This window comes from Piliocolobus tephrosceles, chromosome 1 (assembly GCF_002776525.5).
Source record: "Piliocolobus tephrosceles isolate RC106 chromosome 1, ASM277652v3, whole genome shotgun sequence".
Classification (NCBI taxonomy): Eukaryota; Metazoa; Chordata; class Mammalia; order Primates; family Cercopithecidae; genus Piliocolobus; species Piliocolobus tephrosceles.
Genome location: NC_045434.1, coordinates 5,324,157 through 5,349,522, shown reverse-complemented (window position 1 = coordinate 5,349,522; position 25,366 = coordinate 5,324,157). Strand labels below are relative to the sequence as shown.

At 37.9% G+C, this 25,366-nt stretch overlaps 1 protein-coding gene across 8 annotated transcripts in view; it reads left to right on the top strand.

Moving 5' to 3' along the window:
- The window catches only part of SDCCAG8 (serologically defined colon cancer antigen 8), a 256,242-nt gene that overhangs the window by 15,191 nt on the left and 215,685 nt on the right, over window positions 1-25,366 (top strand). For all 8 annotated transcript variants that reach the window (XR_002732368.1, XR_002732369.1, XR_003309619.1 and 5 more), the window contains exons 4-6: window positions 2,005-2,118; window positions 12,545-12,670; window positions 18,433-18,561. Coding sequence is in view for 5 of the 8 variants with exons in the window: in XM_023216160.1 (XP_023071928.1) it covers window positions 2,005-2,118; window positions 12,545-12,670; window positions 18,433-18,561 (369 nt within the window). In the remaining 3 variants the exon portion in view is untranslated. The remainder of the gene's footprint in view (window positions 1-2,004; window positions 2,119-12,544; window positions 12,671-18,432; window positions 18,562-25,366) is intronic.

Here is a 25,366-nt window from a genome sequence, read left to right as displayed (position 1 = left end):
GTAAAAGAATGGAACTTAGACTCTAAATGTATACAGTCTGTATGTCATAATTATAAACCGTAATAGTAATAATTAGCTTTTAGGATGCACTTTCATAGCCAGTATAACATATTAGAAATACATGCGTATATTGAGAGTAAAACTGAGGCACTGTTGAGATGGAAAAGAAGTTATTACTTACTGTCTTAAAATGTAGATATCCAAACTAAAGCCCTTCAAAGGAGACACAAATGATTTCATGTGAACATTTTTCATACAATATTAGCTTGAGCTTTTTATTTTTCACATTGACTTCCTCCTGTATACTCATAGTAGTAATTTATATTTGCCTACCTTCTGAACCTATTTCTATTAATGGAGGATGATTCTGACTGTTTGATTTCTACTCATGATAGATAATTCATTTAATTAGAGTTACTTTGGTTTTTAAATATCTTCAATACACCAGAAAGCAGAGCTCTATTTAATTTTATTCTGCCATGGTAGCTGGTGCTTGGTTATCATTTAAAATTTCTGCTGTGCTGGGAAAGAGACACTGTGTCTCATTTCAAGCTTTCCTCTGGGTTTGTTTAACTGGGTGACCCTTGTTTTCCCTTTTCCTGATTTCCTCATTCTTTTAAAAAAAAAATCATGTGATGTGTATATGATTTTATAAACTATATCACAGTCACTTTAAGATAAGGTAAGATATACATTAACAGTAAGTTCCAGGAATGCTACAGAGCTAAAATAACATAAGTGTTTTTTTGAAATTTCTTCGTTGGACCCCTCAACGAAAAAAGTAGTAAAACTGCTTTAGGGCTCTACTCTTGGAGGTTCTGGGCTCCAGAACAGCATACGCTTGAATTGCCTTCAATACTAGAGTCAAAAATCAAAAACTATGTTTTGCTAATGTATCCTTTTTGAGATAGAATTTTATCGCATTGACACAGGCTTGGCATCAAACAGTTCCTAAAGAATCTCTCCCTCACGGAGCTGCTGCAGTTTTAGCTAGCAAATCCTCTTCCATGGCAGTTTCTTGGAGAGAGTTGTCCCTTGTATCTCAGCATTACTGAATGGAATGTTGTTTTTCCAATTTGTTAAAATAGTTCATTCCAAGCCAGTTATACTACTGCTACCCCAGCATTTTTCTATTCACTATATGTGCTTTTTATAACCACTTTCACCATCCATCTTAAAAAACAAAATGATATTCACGTCCGTGAATCTTGTGTATTTGTGGAATTTATAGGATAGAGAAGCAAGTATTTGTGTTAGTCCATTCTCGTGTTGCTGTAAATAAATACCTGAGGCTGGGTCATTTATTGGAAAAAGAGGTTTAATCAGCTCATGGTTCTGCAGGCTGTATGGAAAGTGTGGGTGGAACTGGCATCTCATTCTGGTGGGGGCCTCAGGATTCTGCAGGCTGTATGGAAAGTGTGGAACTGGCATCTCATTCTGGTGGGGGCCTCAGGAGACTTTCAGCCGTGGTGAAAGGTGGAAGGGGAGCAGGGCTCTGCAGGCTGTATGGGAAGGGTGGGACTGGCATCTCATTCTGATGAGGGCCTCAGGAAACTTTCAGTCATGGTGGAAGGTGGAAGGGGAACAGGCATTTCATGTGGTGAGAGCCAGAGCAAGAAGTGAGGAGAGGTGTCACATTCTTTTAAACAACCAGATCTCACCAAAACTCAGAGCAAGAACTCATTATCATGAGGATAGCACCAGCACTGAGGTGTTCATCCATTCATCATGACCTAAACACCTCCCACCAGGCCCCACCTCCGATGCTGGGGGCTGCATTTCAACATGAGGTTTGTGGGGGATGAGCATCCAAACTATATCGAGACTGTAAGCTACATTGTGATCAATTATATGTTTATATCACATCAGTGCACAACTGAGTATGGAGAAGGTAACAACTGATTCTTTGCTAAATCCAAACATGCTTAATTTGGCTTTTTAAAAATTATTTATTTATTTATTTATTTATTTATTTATTTATTTATTTATTTATTTTTGTCATAGAGGTCATTAGAACATGAGGAAACCAATATGCCTACTATGCACAACCTCGTTCCTATTATTAATGACCAGTCTCAATATATTCATCATTTAGAGGCAGAAGTTAAGTTCTGCAAGGTAAGTTTCTCATTAAGAATTTAAAACTAAATAAATTAAAGCTTATATTAACTATACATTGTATACAAATTTGCTGCTATAAATCTTCATGTTTGTAGCAATGCATTGACAATTGCTATTCTTACATGATTGAGAGACTGATGTGTCACAAGAACTTGTCAGACTTGGGAATGATGCTCTTGACCGTACCATTTCTGATTGCTTGATTTCCCAGTAGTTCATTACTATGTCTAATGATTTCATAATATGCTCTCATATTTCAGAAGTTTTCCTTCTTACCCCACTTGCTGTAACCCAGCAAATGGCAAATGCTTTGGAATACAAATAGCAATCATTCTCCCACACTTGTCAACCTATTGGGGCAGGGGTACAACAATCAAGGATTCTAAACTGGCAAGACCAGTTCTTCTCCACTGTCAGTATTAAGGCTCTTACTTTGACTTTGAATGAGAATGGTTCATAGGGTACTGACAGTAGTGATCAAGAAATCAAGCACATCATATATAGCTTGTGACACTAGAGGGTTATATGCTCAACTGTGTGCAGTTTACTAATGTCATTAATGCTAATAGAGCCTTTTCATCTCCCCAAAGTATGTCGTATTTTACTTCTTTTCTTTCTGTTTCTTTCTCTCCCTCCCTCTTTCTAGTTTCAGTGTATTAGAGTGTATGATATTTTTATAGGAATTACTGATATCTCTTGTATCATGTTTTTATATATAGTATATGATATTATGTATTATATTGTTGACATTTTAAGATGATTTAAGGCCAGTATGTAACTTAAGGAGGCTTTAGATGTTTCACTGTCCTGATTTTACCAGGGAGTTTCTGATCTTAACATGTAATTTCCTGTTTGTTCTTGGAGGACACAGTCATTAATATACAGGTGGTCTTGGATTACCAGTAAAGCTGAAATAATATCCTAGGAATTATTTCATTAACAAGGCTCTATTAATCCCTAAGATGTTGTGGATAAAACTTGAAAGATATAAAGCAGAATGTGTTTACCATCTACTTGAGAAGACAGAACTATTCCCTATTAACACCATAAGCAGCACATTAGAGAATATAGTATAGGCCTTTACTTCTTGGTATAAGCTATAATTATAATAAGAGAAGAAAGTTAGGAAAAGCTAATGTCTTTGGAAATGTTTTCATGGGAGTGAGAGATCTTGAACCGGTCTTTTTTTTTTTCAATTTTTAAAATTATACTTTATGCTCTAGGGTACATGTGCACAACGTGCAGGTTTGTTCCATATGTATACATGTGCCGTGTTGGCGTGCTGCACCCATTAACTCATCATTTACATTAGGTATATCTCCTAATGCTATCCCTCCTCCCTCCCCCCCACCCCACAGCAGGCCCCAGTGTGTGATGTTCCCCTTCCTGTGTCCAAGAGTTCTCATTGTTCTCCATATCCTCATTAGCATTTGCTGTTGTCAGTGTTTTACAGTTTAACTGTTCTAATAGATGTGTAGTGGAACCTCATTGCTGTTTTAGTTTCAATTTCCTGATCACAAATGACGCTGAGCGTCTTTTCATGTGCCTATATTCCACCTATATCACATCTTTGAGTGAGGTGTCTGTTCAGGTCGTTCACCCATTTTTAAAATCAGGTTGTTCGTTTTCTTATTGTTGAGTTTTAACAATTTTTACTGTATTTTGGATGCCAATCCTTTATCAGATATGTCTTTCTCAAGTATTTTTTCCCAGTCTTTGACTTGGTGTTTACTTCTCTTAACAGTGTCTTTCAATGAGCAGAAATTTTTAATTTTAATGAAGTTTAACTTACCAAATTTTTCTTTCATAGATTGTACTTTTAATTTTGCATTTAAAAATTTGTTACCAAATCCAAGTTCACTATATTTTCTCCTTTCTTCTTCTAGGTATTTTATAATTGTTTATTTTACATTTAGATCATGTTTGAAGGACAGTTGTCCATATTTGGGGGTCTATTTATGGGCTATCCTGTTCCATTGATTTACTTGTCAGTTCTTTTGCCACTATCACTGTATCTTGATTACTGTAGCTTTATATTAAGTCTTGAAGTTGAGTAATATCAGGACTCCAATTTTGTTCTCCTTCAATATTGTGATGAGTATTCCCGGACTTTTGTGTCTCTTGGTAAACTTTAGAATCAGTTTGTTGATATCCACAAAATAGGATTTGGATTGGAATTGTGTTGGATCTATTGATCAAGTTGGGAATAACTGGCATTTTGATACTATTGAATATTCCTATCCATGAACATGGAATGTCTCTATTTACTTAGATCTTCTTTGATTACTTTAATCAGTGTTGTGGTTTTCCTCAAATAGATCTTCTACAAATTTTGTGAGATTTATACCTATTTTATTTTTGAGACACAGTCTCGCTCTGTCACCCAGGCTGGAGTGCAATGGTGCAGTCTTGGCTCACTACAACCTCTGCCTCCCGGGTTCAAACAATTCTTCTGCCTCAGCCTCCCGAGTAGCTGGGACTACAGGCATGTGCCACCACACCTGGCGAATTTTTGTATTTTTAGTAGAGATGGGGTTTCACTATGTTGGCCAGGTTGGTCTCGAACTCCTGACCTCATGATCCACCCTCCTCGGCCTCCCAAAGTGCTGGGATTACAGGCAAGAGCAACTGTGCCCAGCCACCTATTTTATTTTTTAGTGTAAATGGTATTATGTATTTAATTTCAAATTCCAATGATTTATTGCTAATATAGAAGAAAACAATTGACTTTGTATATTGACCTTGTATTCTGCAACCTTGGTATAAGTCACTTATTAGTTACAGCATTTTTTGTTGATTCTTTGAGATTTTCCTCATCGACAAGCATATTATCTGCAAACAAAGACAATGTTATTTTCTCCTTTCCAATATGTTTAGATTTTGTGTTTTTTACATTTTTCATTTATTTTTATTAATTAATTTTTTTGAGATAGGGTCTTGCTCTGTTGTACAGGCTGGAGGGCAGTGGCATGATCATGGCTCACTGTAGCCTTGACATCTTGGGCTCAAGTGATCCTCCTACCCCAGCCTCCCTGGTGGCTGGGACCACAGATGCACACCACCATGCTTGGCTATTGTTTTATTATTATTACTTTTTGTAGAGTTGAGGTCTCATCATGTTGCCCAGGCTCGTCTTGAACTCCTGGGCTCAAACAGTCCTCCTGCGTGGGCTTCCCAAGGTGTTGAGATTATAGGCTTTAGCAAATGTGCCCAGCCAGATTTTATTTTTTTAATTGTCTTATTGCATTAGCTAAGACTTTTGGAATGATGTTGAATGGTTGTGAGAGGGGCCATCTTTGCCTTGTTCTTGATCTTAGTGGGAAACTACTTTCTTACCATAAAGTATGTTAGCTATAGGTTATTTGTAGATGTTCTTTATCAAGTTGAGAGTGTTTCCCTCTATTCCTAGTTACTGAGAGTATAGATGCCTCTCGACTTACAATGGGATTGTGTCCTGATAAACTCGTTGCAAGTTGAAAATGCATTTAATATACTATAGAATATTGGTTGTTTACGCCTGTGATTGCACGGCTAACTGGGAGCTACAGCTCACTGCCACTGCTGCTGCCCAGCATCATGAGAGAATATTATACTGCATATTGCTAGCTTGGGAAAATACCAAAATTTGAAACTTGAATTATGGTTTCTACTGAATGCATATTGCTTTTGCAGCATAATAAAGTAAAAAAAATCATAAGTCAAACCATCGCAAGTCAGGGACCGTCTGTGTTTATCATAGATGGCTGCCGCATTTTGTCAAATGCTTTTCCTGCATCTGCGGTTAAAATTATGATTTTTCTTCTCTACATTGTTGATGTGACATTAACTGATCCTCAAATGTCGAACCAATGTTGTGTAATTAGAATAAATCTTACTTTATCCTGGTGTATAATTCTTTTTTACATTGTTGGATTTGATTTGCTGGTATTTTGTTAAGGATTTTTTCATCTACGTTCATTAGAGATATTGATCTGTAATTTTCCACTTGTTTTCACTTGGTTCGGGTATTAGGTTAATGCTGGCCTCATAAAATAAGTTAGCAAATACTTCCTCTTGAATTTTATGAAATATGTTATAGATAATTGGTATAATTTCTTTCTTAAATATTTGGTACAATTAACTAGTGAACTTATCTGGACCTAGTGCTTTCTGTTTTGAAAGGTTGCTAATTGTTGATTTAATTTTCTTGATAAATATAGGTTTATTCAGATTATCTATTCTTCCCTCTGTGAGTTTTCATGGATTGTGTCTTATAAAGAATTGGTGCGTTTCATCTAGGTGACTAAATTCATGATCATGGAGTTGTTCATAGTATTTCTTTGTTATCCTGTTTTTTAAACATTTCTTTATTATCCTTTTAATGTTCATGGGATCAGTAGTGATAGCCCCGTTTTCACTTCTGATCTTAGTATATGATAGAATCTAATTGGTATTTTCTCTTTTTTTTCTTAGTCAACTTGTATAGAGTCTTATCAATGTTATTCATCTTTTCAAAGACCCAACTTTTGATTTTGTTGTTTTTCTCTAGTGATTTTCTATTTTTAATTTCATTGATTTTTTCACTCTGATTTTTACTATATGTTCTTTTCTGCTTCCTCTGGAATTAATTTGCTGTTGGTTTTCCAACTTCTAAAGTAGAAGCTTAGATTATATATTTGAAGTCTTTCTTCTTTTCTAATTTTTTTGCACTCCTTTTGCTTCATCCTTTTAATAAGTATATAGCTTTTTATCAGTTGTATTTTAATTTTTACTTAGTTGAAAATATTTCTAAATGGATTTTGATACGTCTTGGATTCGTGTGTGTCATTTAGAAGAGTGTTGTGTCAGCGTCAGGTATTTGGAGAGTTTCCCAGCTGTCGTTCTGTTACTGATTTCTGGTTTAATTCCATTGTTGTCTGACCGCATACTTTCCTATTCCTTTAAATTTGTGAAGGTTTGTACATTGTAGTCTGCCTGGGTGAATGTTCTGTGTGAGCCTGAGGAAAACGTGTGTACTGCTGTTCTTGAATGAAGTAGTCTATAAATGTCAGTTAGATCCAGTTGATTGATGCTGGTGTTCCTTTCAGTTGTGTCCTTTGTGATTTTTATCATTTCTGACAGGGGATGTTGAAATTTCCAACCGTAAGAGTGGATTCATCTGTTTTCCTTTGCCTCATACATTTTGATACCCTTTTATTAAGCACATATGCATTAAGACTTGTTACGTCTTCTTGGTGAATTGACCTCTTTATCATTATGTAATATACCGCTGTATATTTATCATTATGTAATATACCGCTGTATCCCTGATCATTTTCATTGGTCTGAAATCTGCTTTGTCTAAAATTGATATTGCTACTCCAACTTTCTGTTGATTAGTGTTAACATGATATGTTTTTTTCATTCATTTATTTTTAATCTATCTGTGTCTTTGTATTTATAGTTGGCTTCTTTTTTAGTTTTGAGGATTTTTTTTTTTTTTTTTTTGGTTAGAGATGGGGTCTCACTATATTGCTCAGGCTGGTCTTGAACTCCTGGGCTCAAGGGATCCTCCAACCTCAGCCTCCCAAGTAATGGGATTACAGATGTGAGCCACCTTGCCCGGCTATTATAGGCTTCTTGTAGACAACGTATAGTTTGTTGTTCTTCTTTTTTTAACCACTCTGATAGTCTCTATCTTTTACTTGGTATATTCAGACCATTGTATTTAAAGAGATTATTGTTATGATCGGATCAATGTATAACATATTTGTTACTATTATTTTCATTGTCTTTATTTTTTGTTTCTTTAAAAAATTTTCACTCTTTTTCTGTCTTCTCTGGCTTTTTTTTTTTTACAGAGATAGAGCCTTGCCCTGTTACCTAGGCAGTGACGTAATTAAAGCTCACTCTAGCCTAGAACTCTTGGGCTCAAGCAGTCCTCCCACCTCCTCCCTGCCGAGTAGCTAGGACTACAGACTTGCGCCACTATGCCTGGCTAATTTTTATGTTTTTTTGCAGAGATGGAGTCTCACTATGTTGCCCAGGCTGGTGTCAAACTCCTGACCTCAAGTGATCTTCCCACCTCAGCCTTCCAAAGTGCTGCACTTACCAGGTGTGAGCCACTGCACCTGTCCCTTCTGTAACTTTGATTAAGCATTTTATATGATTGCATTTTATTTTTTATTTTTGGAGACAGAGTCTCTCTCAGTCGCCCAGACTGGAGTGCAGTGACACCATCTTGGCCCACTGCAACTTCTGCCTCCTGGGTTCAATCAGTTCTTGTGCCTCAGCCTTCCTAGTAGCTAGGACTACAGGCGTGAGCCACCACAACCAGCTAATTTTTGTATGATTGCATTTTTTTCCTGTCTTAACATATCAGTTGATCAACTGTACTTCTTCGTCTTTTTTTTTCTTTACTGGTTGCCTTAGAGTTTGCAGTAAATATTTATAACTAACTTTACTTTCAAGTAACCCTGTGCCACTTCTTGAATAGTACAAATTCCTTATGACAGAATTCCCAAGCCCTCTCTCATCCTTTATAACATTTCTGTCATTAATTTCAGTTATCCATAAACTACAATTACTACAAACACTATTGCAATTATGATGGTGAACACAAAGTGTCATCTGTCAAATAAATTAATAAGAAAATATTTTCTATCCACTTACTCCTTCTTTAATACTCTTTTTTTCTTTATGTAGATGGCAGTTTCTCACCTTATCATTTTTTCTCCTTTCTGAAGAACTTTTTAAACATTTCTTGCAATGCATATATGCTAGCAATAAATTCCATCAGTTCTTGTTGTTCTAAGAAAATATTTTTCTTTCTCTTTTGAAGGTTAATCTTGCTGAATCCAGAATTCTAGGTTGGTGGGTTTTTTTTTTTTTTTTTTTTTTAACACTTTAAATATTAGATTCATTTTATTCTCTTCCTGTTTGCATGGCTTCTGAAAAGTATTCCCAGGTAATTCTTATCCTTCCTTCTTTATAGGTAAGGTTTTTGTTTTTTTGTTTGTTTGATTTTTGTTTTATTATTATTATTATTTATTTGAGACTGAGTCTCGCTCTGTCACACAGGCTGGAGTGTAGTGGCGAGGTCTTGGCTCACTGCAATCTCGGCCTCCTGAGTTCAAGCAATTCTCATGCCTCAGCCTCCTGAATAGCTGGGATTACAGGTGCCCACCACCATGCCTGGCTAATTTTTGTATTTTTAGTAGAGACAGTGTTTCACCACGTTAGCCAGGCTGGTCTTGAACTCCTGACCCTCATGTGATCTGCCTGCCTCGGCCTCCCAAGGCATACATTCCCTGTATGCTGGGAATACAGGCATGAACCACCGCGCCTGGACTGATTTTTGGGTTTTGTTTGTTTGTTTACTTTGGCTTGTTTTAAGATTTTTCTCTTTGTCTTTGATTTTCTGCAGTATGAATATGGTATTCTTCAGTGTATTTTGTGGGGGTATTTATCTTGCTTGGTGTTCTGTGAGCTTCCTAGATCTGTGGTTTGGTGCCTGTCATTAATTCAGGAAATTTTTCAGTCATTATTGACTGAAATATTTCTTCTTTTCCTTTCCTTCCTTTTTTGTGTTCCTGTTGTATGTATGTATTTATTATACCATTTGTAATTCTACTGTAGTTCTTGTATAATTTTTCTGTCTTTAGTTTTTTTCCTTATTGCATTTCTTTTTTGGAAATTCTTATTCACAATTCTTAAAGTTTACTAATGCATTCCTCAGCTACGTCCAATCTACTGATGAGCCTTTCAAAGGCATTCTTCATGTCTATTAATAGTTTTTTTATTTTGAGCATTTTCTTTTCATCTTTTTCATAGAGTTTCCATCTCTCCACTTATATTACTCTGCTGTTCTTGCATATAGTCTATTTTCTCTATTAGAGACCTTAGCATAGTAACCATAATTATTTTATTTTATTTATTTATTTATTTATTTATTTAGAGACAGAGTCGTACTTTGTCACCCAGGCTCAAGTGCAGTGGCGTGATCTTGGCTCACTGCAACCTCTGCCTCCTGGGTTCAAGCGATTCTCCTGCCTCAGCCTCCCAAGTAGCTGGGATTACATGCATGCACCACCACCCCTAGCTAATTTTTTTTGCATTGTTAGTAGAGGTGGGGTTTCACTATGATGGTCAGGCTGGTCTCGAACACCTTGGTCAGGTGATCCTCCCACCTTGGCCTCCTAAAGTGCTTGGGATTACAGGCGTGAGCCACCATGCCCGGCCTTAATTATAATTATTTTAAATTCCTGGTCTGATAATTTTAACATCTCTGCCTTATCTGAGACTGTTTCTGATGCTTGTTAAATCCTTTCAAACTGTGTTTCACTCTTTTAGCATGTCTTGTAATTGTTTGATGAATGCTGGACATGATGTATTTGGTAAAAGGAACTGAGATAAGTAGGCCTTTAGCATGAGCTTTTATGTTTATCTGGCTAGAAGCTAGGCTGTGTTTGCTGTCACTATACATGTCAGAGGCTAAAATTTCCTTCTGTGTCCTAGTCTTGTCTCTTCTGTTGTCTCTTCATTACCCTAGTGAATTCTTCCTAAATATAGTCTGAGATATGCAGTTCTTTCTGTTGAATTTCTCTGTTAGTATACAGGAGCCCTAGTGATGTGGTCGTTAGATGTGGGAGTAGAGGGAAATGTTCAATAGGCCTATGACTAGATCTGAGTCTTTTAATAAGCCTTTGCCTTGGGCTGTGACATTCACAAGTGCTTCTCAGTCTCCCCTGCCCTTTAAGGTAGACAGGACAGCTAGAGGAAGCCGGAGGCCCCTTCTCCCACACTGAATGCAAGAGGGGCTGGAGCTGGATTCCTCTTTGTTTAGGCCGGTTAGGTGACAGCAGCCCTCCAGTCAGTTCGGCTCTGGTAAAGCCGTTTCCCTCGAGTCAGGCCTGTTACAAGGAACACAACGTGCCGAGCGTATTTCAAACTGGCTGCTTTTCTTCTTCCTTTAGGTTGCATAAGGGGATTTTTCTCTAGTTTTTACTGTGAAAATCTGATAGTGTCCTGGAGATAAAATTGGGGAAGCAGGGCAGTCCTCCTATGACTGGGTCTTCCTGGAATTTATTTATTTATTTATTTTGAGACAGAGTCTCGCTCTGTCACCCAGGCTGGAGTGCAGTGGCGTGATCTCGGCTCACTGAAACCTCGGCTTCCCAGGATCAAGCGATTATCCTACCTCAGCCTCCCGAGTGGCTAGGACTACAGGCGTGTGCTACCACACCCGGCTAATTTTTGTATTTTTAGTAGAGATGGGGTTTCACCATATTGGCCAGGCTGGTCTTGAACCCCTGACCTCATAATCTGCCCACCTTGGCCTCCCAAAGTGCTGGGATTACAGCCATAAGCCACTGCGCCCAGCCCGGAATTTTTAACTCTCAAACTTGTTGACACTGAGCTTCCAGCAACTGTCAACTACGGTTTAGATTTTCTACCTTCTCGAGAGGTTTCTGATTTCCTCCTGTAAATTCTGTGTCTCAGCAACCACCCATCTCTTCAATTTTGGGGCAGCAGTTTTCCCTGTGGCTTCAATTACCTGATGAATCTAAGAAGAGTTGTTGATTTTCAGTTTGTTCAACGTTTTTGCTCTTGTGAAGATGGGAGTGAGCTGTTCCAAGCTCATTACATTCCAGACTGAAAATTGAAAGTCCACAATATTTTTTTAATTTCAGCTTTTTATTATAGCTTTGGGTTTAAAAATAATAATAATTGAGAGGAATTTTCACATGTTGTACGATAGCTTGTGATTACACTAGTAATGAATATTAGGTTAAGTATTATATGATTGATATATTGATGTTATTGGATTGTTTTTCCAGCGACTGAGGTCCACTCTATAGCTATTCTAATTATTGTTGACCTGTAATTTCTTATGTTACATCCTCTAATTTTAATTGTTATTGATTTGTTAATTCTTTACATTACATCCTGTGAGGCCAAGGAAATACTCTTTCAGAATTCTCCATGAAATGTTTTACCATAATTCTCTCCTATCTGGCTACCATTTCATAGGTAATCATCACGCCTGTCTATGCCTTTCTGACTCAGAGCCTCCCTCTATTTAATCTTCCATCAGTTTTTAACAGGTTGATGGTATTTGATCATTAGTAATAATGTGTCTTAACTCATTTTTCAGAGTCTACTTCTTTAAAATCTCTTGGATAACTCTTTTAATTAAGGCTTTTCTTTGAGCCTTGATTCCTTGGAGAAAAGGAAATTGTCAGAAATGACACACTTTTGTGATATGCCACCAGCAGGCCCATTACCTTAGCCTTCTCTTTGGTATCTAGCTAACGTTTAGGTTGTCTTGTTTGTATAAATACAATTATATTTCAGGAAAAGGAGAACATAAGTCTTCCATACTTTATATCATGCTGGGTCCTCTAATCAACAAATAAAAACACTGCTTAATAATGCTTAATGTATTTGGTGTTGCTTATTATAGGAGGAACTCTCTGGATTGAAAAATAAAATACAAGCAGTTGTGCTTGAAAAGGAAAGCCTCCAGCAAGAGCTGAAATCTCAAAGACAGGAGGAGACACTAAGGGAACAAACACTTCTGGATGCATCTGTGAGCATTCTTTTAAATCATACATTTTATTTTAGTGTGAATATTCCCTTCTGCCCTCTGTCCTGCTTTCTTAGCTGCTTAGTTTTTCTCCTTGAAGTGTGGCCAAAGTACTATGTTGGTATTTGTTTGAGATCTCAAATACCAGATTTCACTGTGGTAGAATGAATTCTCAAATGAAATGATCTCGTAATATTTGCTACGGTTTCCTGAGTGTACCATTTCTGCCTTACCATATGGAAAGAGCAAGTCTGAAAGCAGGAAATGTGTTATACAGAAAGGACTTTGCTAAGTCTAGAAACCATTCAGAACCTTAGCTTAGATTTCTGCTGGATTTCTCTAAATTTTCCTTGATATCTGAAATCTGGTAAGTCTAATTAGCAGCATGATATAGCAGAAAGAACATTGGCCTTGGGGTCCAAGAATCAAAATGTTAGTCTTCCCATTGTCCCTAAGAAGGGTGGTGCTTAGCAAGTAATTTTAGAAGGCTTTACATAGCTTAATCCCATATGTCCTTTATTTCTTTATTGTTATTTTGAGAAGATTATCGTATACCAGGAGTTTTCAATGCAAATTCCTGGACTCCAGGCCCTGTGAGTCTGGTTCACTTGGTCTGGTTGGCTCCTGGGAATCTAAACTTTTATCGAGTTGCCTAAGTGATTCTGGTGCCAGCGGCCCAGAGTTTGAAGAACGTTGGGTCAGATTATCCCTGTAATTCTGTGACAGAGAATTATTGTGGTGACTTTTAAATAGTGCTTCAACCACTTTCTTATGACTTATCAGAGTACTTTTGTCTTAAACTTTTTAAAACTGTTTTTCTGTGAGATATAGTCGCAGCTGCTTCTGCTTTTTGAGACAAATGCAACTTTCCATGCGGAAGCTTTCATGCTTGCCTATTCCAGCTTCACTTTGCAGTTTACTTTGGTGGTTTTGACTTTGTCGTCATTAGTAAATCAGCTGTTAAGAAAACATGAAAGTCTTGATGTTTTATTGAGATATCCTCTAATTTTCGTTTTTGAAGTCTTTTTTTTTTTTTTTTTCTTTAAACCTGAATTGATAGCTTGTTTTTAATCCTGGAGTTGTATATGTTAGTCTGCTATTGAGAAGTATAGGAGTGTATTAACTCTGATAAACGAAGTGGGCTAATTAGTATTTCAGTTTAATTCTCTGCAATTGCATTTAAGTTTGTGATCAGTTCTTTTCTCCTCACTATATAACTGTTTCCTGAAGATTTATATAATTATTAATGGTAAAAATTCCATCTTAGTTGCTTATTATTTTAATGTCAATTTGGAGAAGATATCACCATATATAAAATACTTAGAAGTAGCTTATTTTAAAAATATTCATTTGCTTTTCTTCCAAATATGTAGTCACTTAGCAAGCAGTGATTCAATTATTCATAGTCTTCAGTATTTATATAACGGCCAAGAAGTGGAAGAAAGGGAAGTGAAGTGAGAAAGGAAATTAGACAGACGAGTGAATCAGAGGGCAAGAGAAATGAGTAATGCAAAAGGGGAAGGAAATGATGGTAAGAGCACACATGCCATGAGCAAAGAAAATGTGCTAAACAAAGCTGCAGTCAGAATCATAGGAAGCTTCGATAAGGTTTTAGAGAGGTTTTGTTGTTTTTTTAAACATTCGTGTGAGCTAAATGTAATGCAGATATTGAAATGATTACTGCAGATATGCCAGATGACCTTGGTATCTATTTTAATGTTAGTCTCCTGTTATTTGTTGTTGTTGAATTGTTACCCCCACATTTGACCTGTGTAAGTGAATTGAAACATTTCAAGGCCAGATACAGCGTCTTATGCATGTAATTTCAGCAGTTTGGAAGGATGATCATGTGAGTGGATGGATCACTTGAGCCCAAGAGTTCCAGACCAGCCTGGGCAACATAGTGAGACTCCATCTCTCTAAAAATAAAAAATAAAAAAATTAGCCGAGCATGCTGGTGCACACCTGTGGTCCCAGCTACTTTGAAGACTGAGGTCAAAGGATCCCAGGAGGTCAAGGCTGCAGTGAGCCCTGATCATGCCACTGCACTCCAGCCTGGGCAACAGTGAGTGAGACCTTGCCTCAATAAAAACAAGACAAACAAAAAACAAGACATTTCAGCAACACGTGCATTGTGCTGTGGCAGAAGTTATAACATGAATAAAAGTGTTTAGGATATCTTAAATATAAAAAAAGTCAAGAAATACCTTCTTTTGGGGAGATGGAGTTTTTGTAATGAGTCAATTAAAATATTGATGCTAAATCTTCCCTTGCTGTATTGAAATTGGCTGATTTCAGCATAGATTTTCAGTGTTTCATAATGCCTTTTAAAAAAGATAATTGAAACATTTATATGGTGTATTAGTCAGGGTTCTCTCAAAGGACAGAACTAATAGGATAGATAGGTATAAAGGGGAGTTTACTAAGTAGTATTAACTCACACAATCACAAAGTCCCACAATAGGCCGTCTGCAAGCTGAGGAGCAAGGGAAGCCAGTCCGAGTCTCCAAGCTGAAGAACCTGGAGTCTGATGTACAAGGACAGGAAGCATCCAGCACGGGAGAAAGATGTAGGCTGGGAGGCTAAGCCAGTCCAGCCTTTTCCTGTTTTTCTGCCTGCTTTATATTTGCTGGCAGCTGATTAGATGGTGCTCACCCAGAGTAAGGGTGGGTCTGCCTTCCCCAGCCCACTGACTCAAATGTTCATCTCCTTTGGCAGCCCCCTCACAGACACACCCAGGGTCTATCCTTTGCATCCTTCAATCCAGTTAAGTTGACAGTCAGTATTAACCATCACATACAGTGATAACTAACGTTTATTGTTGACTACGTGGTTATAATGTGCCAGGCGCTACATCAAACACTTTATTTACATTATATTACTTCAGATTTGCAATAGCCACACAAGGCGGGTGTTATTATCTCTGTTTTCAGAGGAGTAAATTAAGGTACACAACTGTTAAGTAACCTAAGTAATTGGCCTAATGTCACAGAGCTAGATAATGGCAAAGCAGGGACTCAAACCCAGGACTGTCTACATCTCTAAATACACCCAGTAGAGCCTTAAATTATACGGCTTTTCTGTGTAAATTAGGAAGAGCTCGTCGACAGTGAACCAAACCATCTTTGTTTGCAGAGGATAGAAGTTTTCCCTGGCAGAAAAGAGAAGAACCTCCTTTTTATTGTCTCCTGCTTGTAGCCCTGGACCTGGATGGTAGCCTGCAAGACTTTCAACTTTTGGTCTAGTTTTTGACCTAGAAGTTAAAGAAGCAAGCCAATCAAAGTATATTTCATTGCTCTCCTGATTTTTCATCACTTTTCCTTCTCATAAAATATTTCCTCATGGAAAGCTTTTCTCTAGAGTTCACAAAATCACAATAATACAAAAACATGTTATTTATTTGACATTTTGTCATGTGTCCTCCTTTAAAGATCTACGATTTTTTTTTTAAGGAGAAAATTTCTGGGCCAATTTTTTTCATGTTTGTTTTCATCCCCTCTCTTACCACCACCCCCCACCCCACCCAGTTAAGAAATCAAAGGTCCTGAATGATCTTCAGGGATTTAACGTACTTAGATTTTTTAAAAAATCTTGGTTAAGTAGCATTCAAGTTTTTTAAAGCTATCTGTGAAAGAACAAAATATCCATTAGACTAGCACTTCTTTCTAAAGAATGATAATATTTTATATCGTAAGTCAGCAATCTGTGGGCCCCCTGCTTCCTCCAGTTTCTCTGTAGAACCTTAGTACCACCCTCCTTCATTGGTCTCAAAAACAACTTTAAATGCAATAATATCTTAGGGGATTTGGCCCTAACTGGAGAATCTAGTGCAGACTCATTCCATGGTGTGGTATACTCTCAAGTCCCTTACTTGATTCTTCATCTTCTGACATTCATCACCTTATATTTTGACCTCTAGTAATGTTGAATTGTCTAAGACCCCCCTGCAGGCACCATGCTGTTCTATACCCCTGTGACATTTGTCGTGAGGTTCTCTCTTCTTAGAATGCCCTTTCCATCTAGCTTACCCTTACTCATCCTTCAAGGTGTCACACCGGTGTCAAATTTTTTCTAGAAAACCTTCCTTGGATTTCTGGATGCCCTTAGTATCCTTCCTGTGTTTTGGCAGAGGCCCCTGTGCACACCTTTAGCCTAGCACTCACATTATTACATCGAAAGGACCTGCCTAGCTGTGTGTCTCCCTTATTAGACTGTAAACTCCTTGGAGCTGAGATTGATGTTGCTCATTTTTGTCCTCCAAGCTCTTAGCAGTGTCTGAACACCATAGGTGTTACATAAATGTTTGCACTAAACTGAACTTCCAGAAGAATATGAAATAGAATTCAGAGTACTACTTTAGGTGAATGTAGTTTACCACATTCTAGCATGATGTGACACTGCAGTATAGTTCAGTGTTTGGGGACCTGTCCTCTCTTGTGACTACTACCATATCCTTTGGCCCTTAGCAAGTGTTCAATAATTATTTGTTGGATTAAATTAATATAAGTATTTTAATCCTTCTTGTGCACATAAATTCCCCAGATCGTTGGGCTGCTTACTACATTGAATGTTGAGAGGGTGACAGAGGTTGCAACTAACTATGGGTACACTAAATTCAACTCAGGCATGTTTGGTTTGTTTGATAAATTTTGAGCCAGTATTTAATGATATTTCATATGAAGGTCAGATATCTGGTAATACGAATTTTCACTCCCACATGGCAGTGATTGACTGGAATTGAGTAGCGGCTGCTTCCTTGGGATAGTACACATTTCTGTGGTTTGTCAGAGTGCCTACTCTTCTTCCTTTTTGAATCCCTGGCATGCAGGCTGCATGTCAACTCTGTTTATCACCACACATGCACTGTTTCTTTTTACTAAAGATAAATATTTATCTGGAAAGGCAGAAGATCATAATAATATAGGACATTAAAGGGAAAAAACTGTTTCTTTTTCTCATAATGCTTCTGACACCAAATGTTTGGGACTGTTGTCTCCTACATCTGGCCATTCTCCATTTCTCTGTAGATACCAACTAGGTGTCCAGTGATTCAATTCAATTCTGACACTCACTACACAGTTAGTATCAGACCCACAGGTAAAGGGCTCAGTCCCACATGACTACGTGCTACTTTAGATACCAACTGCAAATGGTAGGTCTCTTGGTTATCCACAATTCTGTCTGATTTGTTTGTAAATTGGGGGTTCCTACAATAATTTGTGATAATTTGCTATAATGGCTCACAAAATTCCGGGAAACACTCTGCTTGCTGTTACTGGTTTATTATTATATAAAGGATATAAGTGAACAGCCAATTGAAGAGGCACACAGGGCAAGGTCCAGGCTGGTCCCAAGTAGAAGAGCTTCTGTCTGTGGAGTTTGGGTACGCCACCCTCTTGGCATGTGGATGCATTCGCAAATGCAGAAATTCTCTGAACTTCATCATACAGGATTTTTATGGAGGTTTTATTACATAGGCATGATTGGTTAAATCATTGGCTGTTGGTGATTAAGTCAATCTCCAGTCCTTTCCCCCCTTGAGGTGGGAGAGTGGGGCTACAAGTTCTAATCTTCTAATCATGGACTTCAGCCACCAGTCATCTCATTAGCATACAAAAAGATACTCTTATCACCATGGAGACCCTGTAGTGTAGAAGCATATGCTTTTTCTTTTCATCATAGGTAAGAATCGGTATTCTATTGGTAAGTATGCATGTTTATTTAAAGTAGAATTCAGTTGCAATTACTGGCACATTTTGTTTTAGGGAAACATGCAGAATTCTTGGATTACAACAGGTGAAGATTCTGGGGTGGGTGAAACTGCCAAAAGACCATTTTCCCATGACAACGCAGATATTGCCAAAGCTGCATCTGCTGGTGAGCAGCTAGAACTGGTGAGTATTTGGGTGCTTTTCTCTTATACATCTTCTTTTTTTTCTCTTTTGTACTTTTTTTTATTCTGGTAAAATATATATAACAATATTTACCAGTATAACCATTTTAAGTGTACAGTTTATCTGCAATAACTACGTTCATAATGTTAATCATAACATTATCCATTTTCAGAAGTTCTTGATCATCTCAAACAAAAACTCTGTACCTATTAAACAATATCTCCATTCCCTTCCCTGCCAACCCCTGGTAACCTCTATTCTACTTTCTGTCTTTATAAATTTGCCTATTTCAGATACCTGACATAAGTGGAATTAAACAATACTTGTCTTTTTGTGTCTGGCTTATTTCCCTTAGCATAATATTTTCAAGGTTCTTTTTGTTGTAGCATGTGTCAAAATTTCTTTTCAAGACTGAATAATATTCCATTGTATGTATATTACCAAACTTTATCCATTCATCTATTGACTGACATTGGAATTGTTTCTGTCTTTTGACTGTTATGATATTTCTGCTGTGAACATTGGCATATGAGTATCTGTTTGAGACCTTGTTTCAATTATTTTAAGTATATACCCAGAAATAGACTTATTGGATCAAATGGTTATTCATTCTTTTTTCTTTCTGCTCCTCAGACTTGATCATTTTAATTGTCATTTCTTAAAGTTCACCGATTCTTTTTTCTGCTCTTTAACACCTTTAGTAAATTTTTTATTTCAGTTATTATACTTCTTAGCTCTAGAATTTCTGTTTGGTTTCTTTTTATAATGTGTTTTCCTGATTTTCTTTAGTTGTTTGTCCATGTTTGTCTCTTGGCTTTTTGAGTGTATTTAAGACAGTCATTTAAAAGTCTTTCCCAATAAGTCTGGTGTCTGTGGTTTCTCAAGCATAGTTTCTGTCAGCTTATCCCATTCCTTTGAGTGAGCATGTTTTCCTGTTTCCTTGTATTCCTTGTTATTTTCTTGTTGAAAATTGAGCATTTCACTATCATGTGATTACTCTTGAAATCTTGAACTCCTTCTTTCCTAGGATTTGCTGTCTTATTTTACTATTGAAAGCTGTTGTAGTCCTTTTGTTTTGAGACTTTTTCAAACTATTTTTGTGAAGACTATTCCATGTCATGTGTGATTATTGAAGTCTGCATTCTATTAGCTCATGTTCAGCTAATGTTTGACAGAGATTTCCTTGAATTCCCGGAGCTGAAAACAAATACCCCCCACTCCCCTCCAAAGGTGGAGGTAAGGGGGGGAGAGAGAGAGAGAACAGCCCACCTCTCCCAGTGTTTTCAGATTGGCTCTGTGCTGGGACATTCTTTTCCCATTTAACCAGGCTTGCTCTGAGCCTAGGGATCAGCGTGAAAGCTTATGGTCTTCTCACATTGTTTCCGAGTGTGTATCTTTCCTAGGCATACTGTGACTTTCTAAATTCCCCTGTACACACAGCTGCTTTTGAATGTCCTGATTTCCCAAAGTGTCAAAAACAATTCTATTTTAAGACCAAATAATACTTTTCAATCCTTTGATGTATTTAACATAACTTTATTCTTCTTTTGGTAACCTGAAGTTTTCTTTGCATTAAATGTGACATGTCAGAGTTGATCAACAATGATGAAAGTGTGAGATTAACACTGTAAATGGAATGTTCCAGGGGAAGATACAGTGAATCATAGTTCAGGTTCTCGTTATCATCCACAGATGTTATTAGTTTTCTAAAGGTTCTTTCTGTCCAGTCGCCCTCCCCTGTCTTAGTCCCTAATCCAAGCTTCATTCTACTTGGGAAAGAGTACCCTTCTTCAAAAAAGAAAATTGGAAAGACTAAGTAAATTACATCTTTTTTTCCTTCTCTGAGTAATTTACAGTAGCTATTTAATACCCGTAGGATAAAGACCAATGTCTTAAGTCATCCACAATTTCTGTCAAACTAACGTTCGAGACTGGTTTCACACTCTTCTCCTGTCTTTTGTTTTTTGTTTCTTTTTGAGATGGAGTCTTGCTCTGTCACCCAGGCTGGAGTGCAGTGGTGCCATCTCAGCTCACCACAACCTCTACCTCCCGGGTTCAAGCAATTCTTCTGCCTTAGCCTCCAAAGTAGCTGGGACTACAGGCGTGCACCACCATGCCTGGCTAATTTTTGTATTTTTAGGAAAGAGACAGGGTTTCAATATGTTGGTCAGGCTGGTGTTGAACTCCTGACCTCATAATCCACCCACCTCGACCTCCCAAAGTGCTGGGATTACAGGTGTGAGCCACTGCACCCAGCCTCACTCTTCTCCTGTTACAAATCTTATCTGTAGGCATGCAGACCACTCTCCAGTCGCTACTTCATAAATTTATAATCCACTTTCATTTCTCTTTGAAGAACTGGCTTTGGTTTATGCAGCCCTCCCTCCCCAAAATGTTCCCTTCCTACTCTCTACCTGTTGAAATGTTTCCAGTCTTCAGGGTGTAGTTGAAATGCCCTCCCACATTCTGCTTTCCCGAATAGCGAATAGCGTGCCTTGTCTCTTCCCTTTTCTGCATTAGAATTCCTTTCTCTTTTATGCCTCTCCCAGCACTGTGTTTACAATTGTTGGAGACTCATCTGTTTTCTCTGTTTGTGACAAAGGTCAATTTCTGCATTTGTGTGCTCTACGTCACAGATGTTTTTCACTTTTTTCAAGGGTTTCATCCTTGCACTTTTCTTTCTCTTGTATCTTTTCCCTCTCAATGGTTTATTCTTTTTATTTAATTTAGTTTTTTTGAGATGGGGTCTAGCTCTGTCACCCAGGCTGGAGTGCAGTGGTGCAATCTCAGCTCACTGCAACCTCAGTCTCCTGGGTTCAAGCAATTCTCCTGCCTCAGCCACCGGAGTAGCTGAGACTACAGTCATGCGCTACCACACCTGGCTAATTTTTGTATTTTTGGTAGAGATGAGGTTTCGCCATGCTGCCCAATCTAGTCTCAAACTCCTGGCCTCAAGTGATCCACCGTCCCCAGCCTTGCAAACTGCTGGGATTGCAGGTATGAGCCACCACGCCCGGCCAATGGTTTATTCTTAGCAGAGTACATTCTTTAATAGCTCCCATAAAGCAAACAATCCCAAAATATATTCTCCTGACCCTACATTCACTTCCAACTATCACCTTTCATCTTTGTTCTCCTTTTCGTACCAAAATGTTTCCAAGCAGTTGTCTATGTTTATGTCTCCACTTCTTTCCCTCCCATTCTTGTTTCAGTATGCTTCAGTTGAGTTTCGCCCCCCCATAGTCCACCCCAACTGCTCTTCTTCCAGCTATCAGTTCTCATTGCTGTAAACCTTGTAGCCGCTTTGTATAACGTGGACATTGGTTGACTATACCCTCCTCCTTTATATTTTCTAATGATACAATTTAACATAACATTCAGTAAAGTACACAAAACAAAAATTTACAGCTCAATGATTTATCTGTAAATGAACACCTATGTAATTATCACCACTTTATGCTTCCTGCTGGTTACTGCCCCTTCCTGCCTTTAAAGCTAATCACCATCCTGAATTTTCTGAAAAATACCCAAGTATGCATCCTTAAACATTTTGAGTTCTCTTTTTTCAGTGTTATATAAGTGGAATTGTAGAGTATGTATTCTTTCGTATCTGGCTTCTTCTGTCCACCATTATATTTGTTAGACTCATCCATGTTGTCACATTGGCTGAAGTTTGTTCATTTTCTTTGGTGGGTCTGCTCTATGAACATATGACTTCATCCATCCACTGTCAGGGAACGTTTGTGTTGTTTCCGGTTTGCAGCTATTGTGAGCAGTGTTGCTATGAACATTCTTTCATCTACTGGTGTTTATTATACAAATTTAGGCTGCATATGTATGTTGGAGTAGAATTTTTGGTCTCAGAATATGTCTGTGTTCAACTTTAGTAGGTAATGACAACCTTCCAAGGGGGTTTTATCAGTTCACACTCCTACCAGTAGTATATGAGCGATGCGTTTGCTCCATGTCCTTACCGACCATATAGTATTGTCGATTTTCCTGGTAAACTTATAGTGCTGTCTTGTGATTTTCATTTGCATTCCCCTAACTACTAGTGTGTTTGCGTATCGTTTCATATATTTATTGTCCATTTGATGCCTCTTTTGTGAGCCACCTATTCAGATATCCTTCTTATTATTTTTATTGAGGTATGTATCTGACATATTTATTTAGGGAGTTCTTTATATATTCTGGATGCAAGCCCTTTGTCAGTATATGTATTATAAATATATATTCCCACTCTGTGGCTTTGCTTGTAACTCTCTCTTGATAGTTTGCATGTTGCTTGCTTTGATGGCTAGAACTTCAGTTTGTTTTCCTTGATTATGTAGTTGTTTTCTATGTCCTTTAAAAAAGTTTTTTTTCCAACCACAGTCATGAAGATATTCTCCTACATAATCTTCTGGAAATTACAGTTTCTTTTTTTTTTTTAAGACAGAGCCTCACTCTGTTGCCCAGGCTGGAGTGCAGTGGTGCGATTGCGGCTCACTGCAACCTCCACCTCCCTGGTTCAGGCAATTCCTCTGTCTCAGCCTCCTGAGTAGCTGGCATTACAGGCACATGCCACCAAGCCCAGCTAATGTTTTTGTATTTTTAGTAGAGACGGAGTTTCACCATGTTGGCCAGACTGGTCTCGAACTCCTGACCTTAGGCAATCCACCTGCCTCGGCCTCCCAAAGTGCTGGGATTACAGGCATGAGCCACCGTAGCCTCCCCTGCCTTTTTTTTTTTTTTTTTTTGAGATGAAGTTTTGCTCTTTTTGCCCAGGCTGGAGTGCAATGGCATGATCTCAGCCCACTGCAACCTCCGCCTCCCGGATTCAAATGATTTTCCTGCCTCAGCGTCCCATGTAGCTGGGATTACAGGCACACGCCACCATGCCCAGGTAACTTTGTATTTTTAGTGGAGACGAGGTTTCACCATGTTGTCCGGGCTGGTCTTGAACTCCTGACCTCAAGTGATCCACCCTCCTCGGCCTCCCATAGTGCTGGGATTACAGGTGTGAGCTACTGCTCCTGGCCTATGGTTCCACTTTTTGCATTTAGATCTGCAACCTACCTGGAATTTATTTTTGTATATGGAGTCATAGTTTGTTCTTTTCCTATGTATTTATACATCCAAGTGCCATTTCTTGGAAAGGTAGTCCTTTGCCTTTACGATAGTACCTTTCTCATAAATAAGTTGTCCATATATATTTGGGTCTGTTACTGGACTGTGTTTTAGTTCATTGTGCTAATACTATACTATCTTGATTATTAGCCTGATATCTGGCAGACCAAGTCTTCCAACATTGTTCTTTATCCTTTGGCCTTTAGCATTTCCAAATACAGTTCAGAATTGTGAAGTTCCAAAAGTCATTTTGGGATTTTGATTGAGATGACTTTAAATTATAAATTATAGGTCATTTGAGAATTAACATTTTATGATATTATCTAATCCTTGTAAACTGCTGTCACTCCACTTATTTGAGTCATCTTTAATTTTTGTCAATAACCTTTCATAGTCTTCTAAGATTTCATACATCTTTAATTAGAATTATTCCTTTTTATTTTTTATGCTATCATAAATGATACATATTTTCCAAACTTTTATTTTCTAACCCCTCATTGCCAGTATAGAGAAAAACACATGAGTTTTATATTTTGATTGAATGTCACTTTTTTTTGGTTAGTATTAGCATGGTATATATTTTCCCTCCTTTCACTTTTAACCTACTTGTATCTTTTTATTTGAAGTAGGTTTTTATAGAAAGCATATAGTTGGGTTTTGCTTTTTTATCCAATCTGACAATATTTGCTTTTTTTTTTTTTTTTTTTTTTTTTTTGAGGCAAAGTTTCGCTTTTGTTGCCCAGGCTGGAGTGCAGCGGCACAATCTTGGCTCACTGCAGCCTCTGCCTCCTGGGTTCAAGCAATTCTCCTGTCTCAGCCTCCCAGTTAGCTGGAATTACAGGCACATACGACCATGCTTGGCTAATTTTTGTATTTTTAGTAGAGACAGGGTTTCATCATATTGGTCAGGCTGGTCTCAAACTCCTAACCTCAGGTGATTCACCTGCCTCGGCCTCCCACAGTGCTGGGATTACAGGTGTGAGCCACCGTGCCTGGCCATATTTGCTTTTTAATTTGGGTATCTAGACCACTGACATTTATTGTGATTACGTATACAACTCAGTTTAAATACACCATCTTGCTATTTGGCTTCTTCTTTACCCATCTCTTATTTATTCCTCTTTACCTCTTTTTCTGTCTTCTTTGAATAATTATTATTATTATTATTATTATTATTATTATTATTATTATTATTATTATTATTATTTGAGACGGAGTCTCACTCTGTTGCCCAGGCTGGGGTGCAATGGCATGGTCTTGGCTCATAGCAACCTCCGCCTCCCAGGTTCAAGCAATTCTCCCGTCTTAGCCTCCTGAGTAGCTGGGACCACAGGCGTTTGCCACCACACCCAGCTAATTTTTGTTTTTTTAAGTAGAGACAGGGTTTCACTATGTTGGCCAGGCTGGTCTTGAAGTCCTGACCTCGTGATCCACCCACCTCGGCCTGCCAAAGTGCTGGGATTACAGGCGTGAGCCACTGTGCCTGGCCATGAATTAATCATTTTTTATGATTCCCTTTTGCTTTCTTTTTTGTTGTTGGTCTGAAAAAAATCTTTATACCAGTATTCACTTGATTGCTCACTTCAGAAACCCAGGATTGTTTTTAGTGTATTTTTCTCCCCTGTATCTATTCTGTCATATAATTCTGTCAGTTTTTCTCTTAAACATCTCTGTACTAAATCCTTTCTTTTTAATT